Raw genomic sequence first — 16943 nt, 5'->3', positions numbered from 1 at the left:
CTAGTGTGATTATACAGCTTTCGACAGACCAACACTCACATTATTCTTAATTTTTTAATGTTTTCTAGTTTCTAATGTTATTTTACAATTATGACGTGTTTAAACAGTTTTTCTCGATTTGTCACAAATTTTAAAATGTGAATTTAACGGGTTTTGCTATTCACCTACTCATATATATTCGTATATATCCATGGTCCCAGTAATACATAAAGGAGTTTTGGTAATCCTAACTCCTCGAAAATAGTTAATATAATATTAATCTATTTATTTTGCATTTCTTAATTCTTTATATACTAGGGAATTTTCTCTTATATAATTTCCCTTCAGTTGAATTTCCACGATTTTTTCTTATTGTCCACCATTTTAGGCGTAACGAGGATTAGGCCAAACGAGGATCCTTTTTTCGCCTAAAATGGCGGACACAAATCTTACCATTTATCTGTCATAAAAGTGTCAGATAATTGGTTAGGCGAAACGAGGATTAGGCCAAACGTGGCGATACGATAACTCCATCACATTTAAAAATTATAATTTATAAGATATTTTATAAGACTGACGACCCATTTTACTGAACGCGAACAATATTGTGACACACCTTGGTTAATTAATACGAGGGTGCCGTGCATATGCCGTTTCTCTGCCGTGCTCTGGCCCCTATTATGGCCAGGACCATTCACACATACCGTTCCCATGCCGTGCCCGCTACTACTTCCTAAATCATTTCCCTGAAGATGGACTGCAGGGAGAGCTCCTCCGTGGCTAAGCGGTTAGCATACGCGCCTTTGGCGTGGGAGACTCGGGTTCGATTCCCGGCGGGAGCTCATGTGGTTCGGATTCCACGTTAATCAGTAGGTCCACGTCTCATATAGCCTCGCTGCTGAACGGGACGTTAAACCCCAAATCAATTCAACTCGTGTCGCTTAGAGTTCTCCGAGAAAAACCGAAGCATTTCGATAGTCGAGTTGCAACCGGAGTGGTTTCTCTCTTCAAGGCGGCACTGTCAGGGCGTGGGAGGAAAGCATCACGGGTACAGTACATCATGCGATAGTTAAAAAAAAAAAGAACAATGAATTTTCAAAGAAACTTCGTGGATCACGGCAACGGCACGGACGAGAAATGGCACACTATATGTGAAATAGCCAAGTGAGCATTCATGCTGCTGTTGACTGGTACATTCTGTCTCAATTTAACTTATTAGGTGAGTCATGGTAGAAAATAAAATTACGATATAGTCTGAACTTATAGACATGAAATGTATTCTTAAATTCTAAAATTTCGGTTTTGCCTTCAGTCTTATGCATAACGTATAACGTTCTGTTCACTTTTTTTTTTAAAGGGTAATACTGTGTTTATGTGGACTGATGGTAGACTTCAAGCCAGTGAAGGTTATCAGGGACGAGTACATCGGTTACCTGAACAATCGCAATATGGACGTGCTTCTGTTAACTTAACCAATATCAGGGACTCCGACTCCGGAGAATACGAATGCCGAGTATATTTCCCTAATAGGTCACCGAGAACATTTGCCCCACCATCATTATTCAATTTGACAGTTGAAGGTAAGACCATTTTATTTATTTATTTCATTATAAGAAGTTGATTAAACTTATTTCCAGGAGGTATGTTTCTGAGATAAGACTTAGCTTTATGATCGTTGCGAAACAACGTCTACAATACATAACCAATATGAAACAACAGCGTGATATGCTGTCATACTGAATAAACTGAATATTAACAAGGGAAGATCGTGGGGTGTTACTCTGACTTCATATCGATAGTATAATCAATCGACTCATTTTTATATATAAAACAATTACACAAACGGAAAAAGATTCTCGATCGCAAGTGTGTTTGAATTACGAGCGTTAAAAGTTCAAAATTGAACAGATTTTGCAAAAAGTTTGAAAAGGACCCCCCAATACCAAAAACGAAGCGTCTATCTTAAGAAAAGTTTCTTCAAACTTTCTGCAAAATCTGTTCAATTTTGAAATTCTAACGCTTGTAATTCAAACACGCTTGCGATCGAAGATTTTTCCGTTTAGTTTTTTTTTTTTTCATGTAAAAAGAAGTCAATTGAGCATAGTATCGATATGAAGTCAGAGTAAGACCCCGCGACCTTCCCTAGTAATTGAGAGCTAATGCTCACTAAAATCACAGTTCGCACTGTATAATTTGGTTAACCACAGGAGGTGTGAAAACACGCTTTTCAGATGTCTTATGCTAAACAAAACAAAATTTCATATCCTAAATTATTATCATTTCATTTTTTTTTTAAACGACACATGTCAAGTTTTGTCAGACACAAAATTAACGACAATATTGTGTTTGCTACGAGTACATACACATTTTGCGAGATATCTACACCTGTCAAACTGTTGCCTACACTTAGTATATTACAAATAAATAGACGTTTTAGAGAATCTATAGTATATAGTATATTTTTTCTCATTTTTTTCAAAACTTGGTTTTTCTGACGTGTTGTTTTACAAAAAAACGATTCATTCATTATTTCAGGCCCTACATGATTTTTCTATAAAAAGGCAAAACAAGAGAAAAGAAAGAAAGAAAGGAAAAAAGAAAAATAAATTTCTGACGGTATGCAGATGAAACATGCTATACTTTAATATTACGTATACTTACCAAGGACCAGCAACTCTTTTCCTTGTAAATTAGATCTTTGTATGTACGGCAGCCGTAATTCTGCGATAAGAATTAGACGAGTTTTTGTGCTGCCATCTATTGATAGAAAAGTCAAGTATCACGTCTGTAAGTGATATGTACAAATCACGATAGATGTCATTAGTATGCGAGATGTCCAAATAATACACAGGATAACAGCTTATCAATATTGGTGCTCCGTACCTCTTTCTCCATCGTGTAGCTCATAAAACTATAATTTTAATGGAGAACATGGGAAGAAGCTCTCCCTGCTGGTATAGTGGATAGCGGGTTCGATTGCCGATGGGAATTTCATAATCATTCGCTTTCATTAATTATCCCTTTCCTTTAGCCTAAAGGGCATAAGCATGGGGCATTAAACTAAAAGAAATCATTTCATTTCAACTTAGGAAGAAGTATATCTCTGTGATATGCTATTTGTTTTCTAAAATAAAATCCCTTTCGTTATCCAGCATTGAAGTACAACACAAGCAACAGTTTTAATACTTGAAATGTTATATCTTGTTATCGTTAATGTGGTTTGTATTGACATTGTTCTTTTTTTACTTAGGGGGTAGTTTGCTGACCATTCCACCAGTTAACCAGACGAAAAGAGTTGGCGAGTCTGCGCATTTTTATTGTGTCACTAAAGACAAGAACGCAACGGTAAGTTGGTTCCGAGATGGAGAACCAATTGAGAAATTCCCCGACATTCTCGAAAGATCTGTTGTTAATTCTGCAGGATCTCTCACCATTAACGAAACGCATATGGATGACTCTGGTCTCTACCATTGTGAAGTGACAAGTGCCAAAGGGGAGACGCAATCTGGAGGAGCATATCTCAACGTCAGATGTAAGTAACAGGTACAGCTGTACTCAGAATGCCCAATCATTCCAGTGAAATTGGTATAGTACACAAAAATCAGTATTACTAAGACAAAAGGCCATTAACTTATATGATTTTCATAAGAAGAAAAATCACACTTACGGTACCATTTGGGGTATTTCTTTATTGATTAATTTTTAAATACAATAGAATTAATGTAATAACACTTTTCAAACTCATACAACTGAAACAAATCTTTAAAAAATGAGCTTACAAATGTTAGTAAAATTTTAAATATGACAGCGTTATTAAACACATAAAGTTCAATAAATCACACATTCTTCATGAAGATCTGTTTACAGTCTCACAATGAAATTCTCGGAGTCCCATAATGAAGGAATGCAAATAATTTCAAATAAACATAAACTATTTAAACCATTACTTACAGTCTTGTAAAGGAAGACAAGCATTGAAATTGTCTAGCTTGCAATATATTTACTAGACGTAGATACCTAAAATTATGTGATCTAATACGGTACAGCCTCACAATACCCCACTTATCATTAAAATTTTGCCTAGATCATTTTTTTTCTAATTTTGATGTGGAAGTTACTTGTAACAGATCCCATATTACTGAACCACAGTCGTAGATACAGAGTGTCCGGAAAGTGGCACAATCCGAACTTTGGAACAACAGAACTTTTGAGCCTTAAGCGAGTGATATGAAACCCCCATCGAAGAAAGGTCTGTCTGTTTAGATATTTTCCAGATATAAACTGTGGGGAAATGGGTATAATATCTTTATACTTCTTATGCTACGCAATTAATTACTCATTCTGAGTATAAAACCCACACTTCTACATTCATCTTCTGCTACATAATCAACGTATGTAGTGCTGGAAAGTCATTTAGAATTGAATACAATATCCATATACTACTATTGTTTCCGTCCTAGAAACGTCCATTCCGTTTATATCGTATGGATAGTTAAAAATTTGTGTTTTGGTGTAAGAAGCTAAATACAATACATTTTTCAACGTTTATCTGAGAATCATTTTCTTCACACCAGTACAGTGGTTTATTTAGTTAATTGCAGTGAAGCAATTCAGTCATTAAGCGATTGCATATGGACATATTCAAATCATTTCTATAAGAAGTTTATTTCATTATATTTGTGTAGTGGGAAAAGTGTCATTAATCATAAGGAGGAAAAAGAGGTATCCGAACTTTTAGCCCTGCGAATCGCCGGACAGTACTTCAAATTCTGGAGAGGAACTGACATTGTAGCTCTACACTTAGGCTACAAGATATCCCTGGATGTATTGTAGTTGCTTTAATGTATCACCTTAGTAATATAAAGGGAAGTTGGAAAGGTCACCAGATACATAAAAAAAAAAGTTTGTAAAAACTTCTACACCAGTAGATTCAGAAAATTTTTATGGTAGCGTAGGGTAAGGAGGATTTTCGTACAGCGAAATTAGTGCGTGGATATTGCATTGTAATGCCATCACAACCAGGGGTGGATCCAGGACGGACTTCTAGGGGACGGTGTGTTGTAATACTGCTACTTACAGCTACTTTTAAGAGCTCCAAATTCTGGGATTGGTTTTATTTACATATAAAATAAGGAAGTTTCCTCTTCTGGAGGGATCACCCCCTCTGGATACGCCCCTGATCACGACAATTATATGCACGAAAGCAATAAACAGGAGCGAACCAATCTTACTCAAGGACAATCGTGAGATTGCCTGTATTGCTCGTATTTTTTTGTTTTAATAGCCTAGTTGTCAGGGTTGTCAAGTAATCGGCAGAGAAATGAAGGAATAAGAAAAAAAATGAAGGAAACTTTTAGAGATTTTTCAATACTGTTATTTCCCTCCAGAATATAATACCGAAACGTTCCTGATACCGATCAAAAGTCCACATTCTTGGAACCCAAATGAGACTTGAACTCGCGCAAGCACTTCAATTAAAACCTGAACTACATAAGTATTTTGATAAAAGCTTGCACTTTTGTTCAAAATTCTGTGGAGGTCAAAGGCTTAAGAGAGAGATTATTCTGAAATATTTTTTTTTTCATATATATTTTAATCCTTAAACTAGAAATACAAATCACGTAACAAAGCAACGTTTATTTTAAATAATAATAACTATGTAACAGTTTCGCCAACTAACTGAACATATTGACATCATCAGACACTGTGTTACATTGATTTCATCGACAGTGTCTGATGAAACCAATATGTTCAGTTAGTTGGCGAGACTGTTACACATTCACTATGTGATCAAAAGTATCCGGACACCCCCCAAAAGCATACGTTTTTCATATTATGTGCATTTTGCTGCCACCTACTGCCAGATACTCATTATCAGCGACCTCAGTAGTCATTAGACATCCTGAGAAAGCAGAATGGGGCGCTCCGCGGAACTCACGACCTTCGAACGTGGTCAGGTGATTGGGTGTGACTTGTGTCAGAAGCCTGTACGCTAGATTTCCACACCCCTAAACATCCCTAGGTTCACTGTGTCTGATGTGATAGTGAAGTGGAAACGTGAAGAGACAAGTACAGCACAAAAGCGTACAGTCTGACCTCGTCTGTTGACTGACAGAGACCACCGACAGTTGAAGAGGGTCGTAAAGTGTAATAAGCAGACATCTATCCAGACCATCACACATTAATTCCAAACTGCATCAGGATCCACTCCAAGTACTATGACAGTTAGGCGTGAGATGAGAAAACTTGAATTTCACAGTCGAGCGGCTGCTCATAAGCCATACATCACGCAGGTAAATGCCAAGCGACACCTCGCTTGGTGTAAGGAGCGTAAGCATTGGACGATTGAACAATGGAAAAACGTTGTGTGGAGTGACGAATCACGGTACACAATGTGGCGATCCAATGGCAGGGTGTGGGTATGGCGAATGCCCGGTGAATGTCATCTGTCAGCGTGTGTAGTGCCAACAGTAAAATTCGGAGGTGATGGTGTTAGGGTTGGTCGTGTTTTTCTTGGACGGGCCTTGAACCTCTTGTTGTTTTGCGTGGCATTCTCACAGCGCAGGCCTACATTGATGTTTTAAGCATTTTCTTGCTTCCCACTGTTGAAGAGCAATTCGGGGATGGCGATTGCATCTTTCAACACGATCGAGCACCTGTTCATATTGCACGGCCTGTGGTGGAGTGGTTACACGACCATAACATTCCAGTAATGGGCTGGCCTTCACAGAGTCCTGACTTGAATCCTATAGATTTCCTTTGGAATGTTTTGGAACTCCGACTTCGTGCCATGCATCGATACCTCTCCTCAGTTCAGCACTCCGTGAAGAATGGGCTGCCATACCCCAAGAAACCTTCCAGCACCTGATTGAAAGTATGCCTGCGAGAGTGGAAGCTATCACCAAGGCTAGGGTGGGCCAAAACCATATTGAATTCCAGCAGTACCGATGGAGGGCGCCACGAATTTGTAAGTGATTTTCAGCCAGGTGTCCGGATACTTTTGATCACATAGTGTTATTATTTAAATAAACGTTGTTTTGTTCAGTGATTTGTATTTCTAGTTTAAGTTATTTAGGATACCAAAGCTAATATGAACCTGTTAGTTATCTTTAATCCTAATTGTAAATTCATGTTGTATATTCTCTATTCTCTGAGTGTTTCTATTGATGGTTTATCTGATAGTATAACAAATATGATTAAATGGGTTAATAACAACATATTTAATTTTAAGTTATGAACTAAATTAGAAATTTCAATTGAAATTGAGTTAAACCATAATTGAAGGCTTTCTGTTTAACTCTAAATTATTACACATCTAAAGAAGCAATAGTTATACTTCATCGTTATAGTATAGTTTGACAATATCGATCAGAAGTAGTGTACACAATATCGATCAGGGACAATATCGATCTTAATGCAGACATCATTACATCAGATTATATTCTTTTACTGACAATCTAAACCAATTTGAAAATATCATTTTTATTTTCTTTTTTCTTTTTATAGCTTCAATAAGCAACTAAATATTGTGTCACACCATTTCTTTCCTAATACTGTTGTATACCAGTTACTTTGCGTTTGATTAAGTTTATTACTAAACTCATGGATAATTTTTATTGTATAATTCCAGACAAAGCCATTGTGACAGACACTCCAGCTGTACAGTACCTGGCTATTGGGAAATCTGGAGTTGTGAATTGTTATTTCAGAGCTAATCCACCATGGACGAATATCAAATGGTACAAAGGCGATTACGTGTATGATCCCTATAACGTGAAGCATGTTCGACTTTTGGCTAATGGCTCCCTTCAGTTCGACCGTGTAAGTATAGTAAGGAATATCGTCTGTGTGCTTCTCCTGAGAAACTGTGACATCTTGTGTGCGTATTAATAAGATCTATATTTAAAAATAAATATATAATTAAAATACAAAAATAATTTTGTTATGATTTAACAAAGGTCTTATTAGAGCGCATTGGAAGCTGCAATTTGCATCACGTAGCACAGTCCGCCACTAATACCAACATGCAGTTTATCTTGTTTGTTTCTTTAGTTACGATTAGTTATAAGTTAAACATTATGAACTAATTTAAAGGAAAAAAGTGTGCGAATACGATGGACCATGAGTCAAAACTTGGCTTCAATTTTTGTATGTGAAACTGGTTAAAGATATCGGTATATAAAACAAAAGTATGTACGCTGCTAAAACTTTAATCTAAAGAGCACAGTCATTATGTTTAAATATAATCTCGGCCAATCACCACACTTTTATCTTATCTTTGACCAACTTCATAATCCGTCATTGCCAAATTTTCATCTTGTCGACGAAACCACAGCCTCAATTCCTGCTGCATTGCAACGTCAGAATCAAAATACAGTCCCTTCAGGTGTTGCTTAAGTTTCAAAAACGGATGAAATTTTGATGAAACTAGATCTGAATTATGTGCAGGATGAAGTATGACAATGAAACTAAGGTGCTGAATCTTTCTGGTTTATTTTTTCAAGTTAGCATCCCCGCAGGGGTACTAATGGCGGCAGAACTTGGATTTAAACGGCAACGGGGGTGTCGTTAATTACCTCAGCGACTCTAAAAACTATGGACTCTATACTAATATCGGTCGTTTTCGATCATCTTATATATAACCCCCTCTTACTCCCCCTAGGTGCCTAGGAGTTCTTCCTCTCACTAGAGGGTTAAAATTGGACTTAAAGGCCATTGGAATTGTTATTAATCAGCTCATGAACCCCGAAAACTATGGATTCGACACTAATATCAGTCACAGTGGCGGCGGTTGGACGTTAAAAGTGAGGGGGCAAGACATGATCTGAATATTTGTATATAAATGTTAGTTTTCCTGGTTGTTTCTAACATTTTGTTTGACGAAAGGTTGTATAACTAATAGGATACTATATTTTCAGTTAAAATACCGTATATCGTATATAATAGTTTATTAAGTAAATTGAGAAGAACAACGCAAGTAGATACTAGCCCTTTGTACTCTTAAGCAACGAAAGTGTAAGAAGAGATTTGATTCCTTGTTCATGAACATCTTAAAATTCTGTCTGGAAAATTGTGTGATCAAATTATTCAATAAATTTGCAAAACAAATAAATAGAAAGGATAATATTAATCATAGTAATGAATAATGATGCTTGTTTTGCAAAAGTTATATTGAAACTGAGGATTAATGAAAAACTTAATATTTAATTCCACACATGCTATTAAATGTATGTTATTACTCTTAGAAAATGAAAGACAGTAAATACTACAAGCATATGCTACGACATTTAAAGAAATATTTGCTTTTGCAACTTCTTGAAATATGTTCGTTGCCATTAGGTGCAGATTTCACTTTCTTGGAACACATCAAAACACAACAATACTTACAATCCACACTTCAGTTATACAAAATAAACTTAAAACCTAGAATTATGTTCAATTTACTAAATTTTATTGTATATACACTCGTACACCCTTAAACACAACACTTCACTCGTATATTACACTACAAAACAATGGAAAAGTAGAAGTTGTTTCTTATCACGCTCTTTTTAATCGATATTCCTTACTTTTAGAAATAAGAAAAGACATTTTAGGAACTGTCAACTTTTGTGCAATTAAAGAATAACTTGTGAAATAGGCCCTACTTTTTTGCATAATGTTCTTTCGATTAGCTTCAAAGCGGCTCACTAACATATCGAGCCCTTGTAAGAAGAAATGAAAGTATGCTGAAATTGTGCTCCAATAGGTTATTTTTTGGGGTTATTTTCTGTGGCGATTAAAACGCAATTACTGTAGCTTTCTTTACTCCACGGGAAGACAACCAATACGTATTCACGCAACAGCAAATATTATATGGCAGCATTTTTTCCTATTAATCAGTAACACATACAAAATCGTTACATTTCCAAATGAAACTATATACATTAATTGGTTACTTAAAAAAGTGCGGGGGCAACTGCCCCCCTTTGCCCCCCTAATCGCCGCCCATGATCAGTCATATTCGATCATTTTTATGTTTCCTTTTCCCACTCCTCCTAGCACGAGCGTCGTTACGGGGAGCGTGGTGGGGACGCGTCCCCACAGACTTTACTAAAATGTATTTAAAGAAACTAAGACAACTTTGTATATATAACTTTCGTCGGAAAGAGGATTTTAATTTTGATTCATCTGACCCCCTTCCAGATTTAAAAAGCTAACGACGCCAGTGTTCCTAGGTGTGCTAGGGTGTTTTACCCCACGGTATTCCAGGGTGTAAGTAATACGTGTACCAAATTTGGTTAAAATTGTTCCATACATCCATTTAAAAGATTTTCGGCTAACAAAACTCACATAGGAATAAAACTAACTACCGAAATCTATGAAACAAATACCAAATTTCCAGTTTAAAATTCGTTTTAAGTTATTATAATATAATCACGTATTTTGTACCATAGAGGAATAGTTTAATCAGACTTTTTTTTATAAAACAAAAATTAAAATTTACTTTCTTTGTCGAGCAAATATATATTAGTACAAACGGCAGTTATTGAACGGTTTTGTATCGCGTGACGAACATATTAACTTAAGAGTTTCTAAGATGGATAATTAATTGAATATATGAATTACTCCAATCGTACTTGCTTGAAGTTTCTATTGCATTCAGTAAGTCAGCTTTACTGACTTGGGAGATCCAATGTTGCCATTTCATCAAGGTGATCATTATGGGAAGGGGGGATGAGCCAATTAATTCCGAGTGTACTAAGCATAAATTATTTATTAGAGTGTAGGAATAGCCATAGCTAAGGATCACTAATTTTAAAATATCCGCGTGTTGCCTTTCGTCCACACGTATGGAAACAATACATGATTTCTCTTTCCGTATTTAAATTGCACAATAGACTGCTCGGGACGCACACGATCCTCAGAAGAAAAAAAAACTTCTGTAGACAATGAACACCTCCTCGCGCTTTTCCAGTGCTGTCAACACCCAACCAATACCTTCGCCCGCCAGGTGCCAAGCTACCAGAATCTCTTGCCATTCCCATAAGGTCAGGGTGTGTTATTTACTTCTTTCACTTGCATCAAACGGGACAAATACTACCTTTTCCCATCTACTGACGGGACGGTCGGGACACGTCCCAAAAACGGGACTGTCCCGGTCAAAACGGGACGTATGGTCAACCTATATTGGGACAATCAATCGATTACTAGAAACGCTTCTCAGTACGTTACACTTTTTACTGTATAGAGATCAACGTTATAACCGGAAATAGTTGATTTCTTCCACTTCCGGTTTGAACAGCGCCTCCATCAACGAACTCAAAACCTAATATTGCCATTTTTGCTCTATAGTGATCAACGTATAAACCGGAAATAGTTTACTTATACCACTTTCGGTTTGGATAGCACCTCCATCAACGAACTCCATACCTAACGTTTGATCCTATACATCCTGATCCATCAAATAGTTTTCGATAGTTTCTTTTTTCTTTCTTTCTTTTTTTCTTTTTCTTTTTGTCTTTTTTTTGTTTTTTACTCTTGAATGGACGGGCGGACACATGTATAACGACTCACCAAGGGTAGTCGTCAACCTGGTTCGATCGTTGATATATGAATTTCGAGTGGTAGCAATTGTTTGCATGTAAAAATACCTTTAATAATTATACATATTATTATTCTCACCTTTTCTATAAGAATTATAAAGTCGATGAACGGTACTAAATGGTTTATTAGTTGATACACTTTATAATATATTTTCGTTCAAACTGTCATGCACACAGACATGATGATTAGGTATCCATAAACAATTACATAGCAACTAATTACATAACACTCTCAATATCTTTTACAGATATTAAAAACATTCTTCTTTTGTTAATATTAAATTAACATTCTATTAAGTATAGTGCACATGTATGAGCACTTTCTGCCCAAGGTACAGGTAATTAATAATCCATCCAAAGTATTTCGTTATATAAAATGTCGCCCGACAATTGGACTGAATATAAAAGTCATAAGCAAGTTTGGCTTTTATCTTCAAGAACCACTGGTCCGTTTACAATAATGGTCTTACATTACATATGTTCATCACATTTTGATCGCCCCTCGTATGTATCTTCATTTCATATATATATATATATATATATATATATATATATATATATATATATATATATATATATATTTATAACAAATCTTTCATTTCATTAATACTTATTTTTTATTACATTAATTATATTTATTTCATTATCCTTCATTACATTATTATTATATTTTATTATTAAAACGTCGTCGCCTATTTATTTAATCTTTGAAGGGTGCGAAATCAAAATCGTAAGAAGCAATTACAGTTAAAACATGAGTTACCATTATCCAGGGCGCTTTATATAATAATTATATTGGGTGATATTTTAAAATAAACATTGGATCAATAAGGCATCAAAATATAGAAGAATCTCATTCAAGACAGTCGTTGAATAATTAACTTAATAGAATGAATTTTATACTTAACATAATCTTTGACAGTTAGGTTTTCAACACAAGTCAATCTAATATAAATAATCTTTGTTTTTAATCAATTATGAATCGAATTATAATTCCTCATATTGCCTGTATAGCGAAGTTATAAGAATTGTTTTCATTATCGATATTAACACATAAACTTAAAAATAAAAGTTCACAAGAATCTATAACTGATATGGGTTTAACCTAATTTCATTAACGGTAATCAACTTACATTCGTACTTGCATATGATTCTAATAAAGTATATTGTACAGCACAATCATGATTAGGTTCCCCAATATGCTGTACATGTATTTCATCGTGATTCTGATTTTGATACGAAGTGCCATCTCTTGACCTCCAATTACGTCTATCCATGTAGCTTGTTGTATTCCTGTAATTTCGCCCTATATTCCGATTGTTTTTAAGTCTACTTCTGTTGGGTGATCTGACATCAGGATTACCACGATTGATTAGGTTAGGCTGATTCCCTACATAACTTTGCCTATTTTGCTCGTTTTGATTGCTAGAATTTACTCGGCTTAGGTTGTGTTCCGTATCATTCACACTTCTGATATTTAGATTCCGAACAGGTATGAAATGATCTGAATTATTCTTATTTTTACCTACTCCTGCTTGTTGACTCATAGCATGGTATTGAGTTTCATAGCATTGGACAAGCATTAATAAATGGTTGAAACTCATACACTGTGTAGAAAACAAGATCTGTTGTAACTTAAATGGGAGCAAATTTCGAATCGATGCTATTATTCTAGATTCCGATTGCAAGGGATTAACGACTTTTAATTCGTTGTATGTATTTACAACAAATTCAACAACAGATTTGTGCCAACGAGGATTGAAATGTTGATTTCTAATGGTGGCATCTCGATTTGCAAGCAAAAAGTCATTTTCATAATTCGCAATTAGCGCTGCTTTGAATTCCTCATAAGTATTGATGTGATCACGTACGGCTTTAAACCATAAAGCACATGGTGGGAGTAATACATGAGGGATTAATTTCATATATTGTGATCTATCTATACACATTATATTGCATTCGTCCTGAAATTTTTCCAGGAAAGAAGTAGCGTTCTCATTACATTTACCACTGAATTTACTCATAGCCCGTATTTCACTCATCTTAACACTTAAATTTACCTTCCTTTTATCATTCCGTGTACTTATTGGGTGACAATTCCTATCCATGACGTGATGTGTCGTTGCACCATCCCTTTTCCGCCCATCTGTCCTCTTCGGATGAATTTCTTCCAAAATAATATCCTCATCAGACACAGGTGAAGGCGAAGTCATCTCTGGTGAGTGGGGAAAATCCAAGCGATCACTACCCATATTATTGTGGTATGTGTTGTCCTTAACCTGTAGCGTTCTAATTTCTTCCTGTAGAGTAGCTATCAATTGCGTATTTGCACGTATGTTGTTAGAATTATTGATGACCTGAATCTTTTGCTGTTGAACAGAAGATTCTATTACTTCTAAATCCTTTTTTACATCACTGATTTCTTGGCTCAGGTGGTTGTGATTATCCTGGCATTCCTCAGATATTCCTTTTAACTTTTCCTCGAACTGCGAGGTGATATCGTTCATCGTCTGGATAATTAATTGTTTCGTTTCATCTGACTTCTGTTCCATTCGTCTGCTTAATTCCTCGTATTGCTTGTTGGATTCTTCGGAGTTCTGCTCTATCTTCTGCTCTATCGTCTGCTTCAATTCTTCGTATTGCTTATTGGACTCTTCGGACTTCTGCTCTATCGTCTGCTTCAATTCGGTAGACATCTGAATCAATTGTCGCTGTAAGGCTAGCAAGATTCGGTCTTCTGATGTCATTCCTGATGCTACACTATGTTCACCGTCGTCACTATTATTGGATTCTTTCTCAATTGCCTCACCGTTCATTTTTCTTATAATTATTCTACCACTTCTTAGTCTGGTGAAATTTGTATTCATTAACTTTATTACAAAAGTAAATTCACCCTTACTTTACTTCGGGATATGAATTTACAGCAATTCCCGGGTGAGGTAAACCAAAATTTTTAGCTAATCCCGGTGTGAAGGCACCAAAATTTTTATAACGACTCACCAAGGGTAGTCGTCAACCTGGTTCGATCGTTGATATATGAATTTCGAGTGGTAGCAATTGTTTGCATGTAAAAATACCTTTAATAATTATACATATTATTATTCTCACCTTTTCTATAAGAATTATAAAGTCGATGAACGGTACTAAATGGTTTATTAGTTGATACACTTTATAATATATTTTCGTTCAAACTGTCATGCACACAGACATGATGATTAGGTATCCATAAACAATTACATAGCAACTAATTACATAACACTCTCAATATCTTTTACAGATATTAAAAACATTCTTCTTTTGTTAATATTAAATTAACATTCTATTAAGTATAGTGCACATGTATGAGCACTTTCTGCCCAAGGTACAGGTAATTAATAATCCATCCAAAGTATTTCGTTATACATGGACAGAGTAAATATTTAAAGGGGTTTTGGTAAACTAAACTCTTTTAAAGAAAAAAGATAAATCTGTTTTTCTGTTGAATAATAACACTAGGAAGTTACAATAAGGCCTTTTCTTATTATACCTATTCCTTATTCCTTATAACTTACCTAAGTACAGTGAGATTATGTTACTACTAAAATTTTAAAATATACTTTAATTATTCATTGTTTTGTATTCCAGGTAAACGAGAGTCATGAAGATAAATACAAATGCGTGCCAACCAACGCTCTCGGAAGTCATGGATCATCTGGCCCAATGCAAGTCATTGTTCAAAAGCCTCCTGTTTTTAAGATTCATCCTAATAACTTCTATTCAAGTAAAGTAGGTGAAACCCTTGTAATGGAGTGTGATGCTCTGGAAGGTGATACATTAAGAAGACCAAATATTACTTGGCAACGAGTAAGTTCTTGGACATATATTTATTATTAGTATTATTATTTTTTTTTAAAAAAAATCTCTTGATAGAAAAATACAGTCCTCGACTTACGTATCATTTTAAATATTGTTCGTTCCTTCAAAGTTAGAGCAAAGGGTGTGAAGGATTCAGGTACGATCCTTCAACAAAGCAGTGATAATTATTTGTAGTGGCATATCAAAGAGAAAATCCGTAAGGATAAGCACTAACCTGATTACAATATTAGGTTTTTTAATTAACATTTCATTTCATTTCATTTTATTTATCCTCCATTCTGTACAAACTTGGAAATAATTTTCCGATAGTACATGGGATTCGTCATGGTTAATTGAAGCAGTACATATATTAGACACATTTGTTAAACATAATTCATACATTTATACATTATAGTAATTTGAAATATCATTATACCAATACTACAGCATACCTTATACATAAATGGACCTATCTTGTTACTTTGTCTCTTTACATTGTGACTATTTAATTGATTATATTCATCTATTGCAGCGTTTCCCAACCTTTTTCAACTTGCGGCACACTACAGGTGTAACTTGAATTCTTGCGGCACACTCATATAGATATTATTATTATTATTTGTAAATATAAAATACAGTGTTGTTTTTTCTCTGTGATTACTAATCTCCTCACAGAGAAGAAAGCTCGATCACTGATTTTCCCCTGTGGTAAATCATTATGCTTATTTTCCATTCTAATTTAAAACTTGACAACAATTGCAATGAAATATACGACTCAGGTTTCTAAAAATAAAATTCCTTTTTCGAAAACTGTATCCAACCTTTCACAAAAAAAGGAAGATCACTAAATAATGAACGAACAAATAAATCTCTTTCACTTTTAAAACACAAATGTAGGTAATTTGTATGCATGTTTGCTTTGTCGAAAGAATTGAATGATATTCTAAAATTTCAAGTTACGAAATTGTCTGCAACAATAAAGAAGCAATAATGGTCATAACAATGATAACAAATACTTTTTTCAACATTAAAAATGTACAGAAAAGTAACTCAGTATGAAACTTAAAATTGTAGATTCATAGTAGAGGTTCATAGTTATGTGAAATACAAATATACATTTTTCCCTATGTCTTGCAATTTGATTGCTATAGAATTAATAATTTTGTTTCAATTTCCTCGCGGCACACCGGTTGGGAAACGCTGATCTATTGTATAGAAGCAATGTGACAATAGGTATTCTTTTAATTTTCTTTTGAATGCAACATTAGACTTGATTACCTCTAATTTGTTTGGTAACTTATTGTATAGCAAAATACCAGCATACTTTACTCCCTTTTCGTACATTGCTGTTCTATGGTTTGGTGGATGAAAATTAGTCTTTTTCCTTGTGTTATACCCATGCACGTTACCGTTTGTTGTGTACTCATTTATATTGGATCTTACAAATTCCATTAAGCAATATACATACAAACATGGTAAAGGTAGTATAGCCAGTTCTTTAAAATATTTCCTACAGGACTCTCGGGGTCCTACACCAGCTAGGAT

At 35.0% G+C, this 16943-nt stretch overlaps 1 protein-coding gene across 5 annotated transcripts in view; it reads left to right on the top strand.

Annotated features, from left to right (window-relative positions):
• The window catches only part of LOC145690288 (protein borderless-like), a 189660-nt gene that overhangs the window by 137687 nt on the left and 35030 nt on the right, over window positions 1–16943 (top strand). For all 5 annotated transcript variants that reach the window (XM_081765052.1, XM_081765054.1, XM_081765053.1 and 2 more), the window contains exons 4-7: window positions 1337–1559; window positions 3230–3511; window positions 7610–7800; window positions 15189–15407. In XM_081765052.1, coding sequence (XP_081621178.1) covers window positions 1337–1559; window positions 3230–3511; window positions 7610–7800; window positions 15189–15407 — 915 coding nt within the window. The remainder of the gene's footprint in view (window positions 1–1336; window positions 1560–3229; window positions 3512–7609; window positions 7801–15188; window positions 15408–16943) is intronic.

The sequence above is a fragment of the Thermobia domestica genome, chromosome 7 (assembly GCF_964235325.1).
Source record: "Thermobia domestica chromosome 7, izTheDome1.hap1.1, whole genome shotgun sequence".
Classification (NCBI taxonomy): Eukaryota; Metazoa; Arthropoda; class Insecta; order Zygentoma; family Lepismatidae; genus Thermobia; species Thermobia domestica.
Note: the sequence above shows the minus strand (reverse complement) of the source record. Positions and strands in the feature narration are given on the sequence as shown.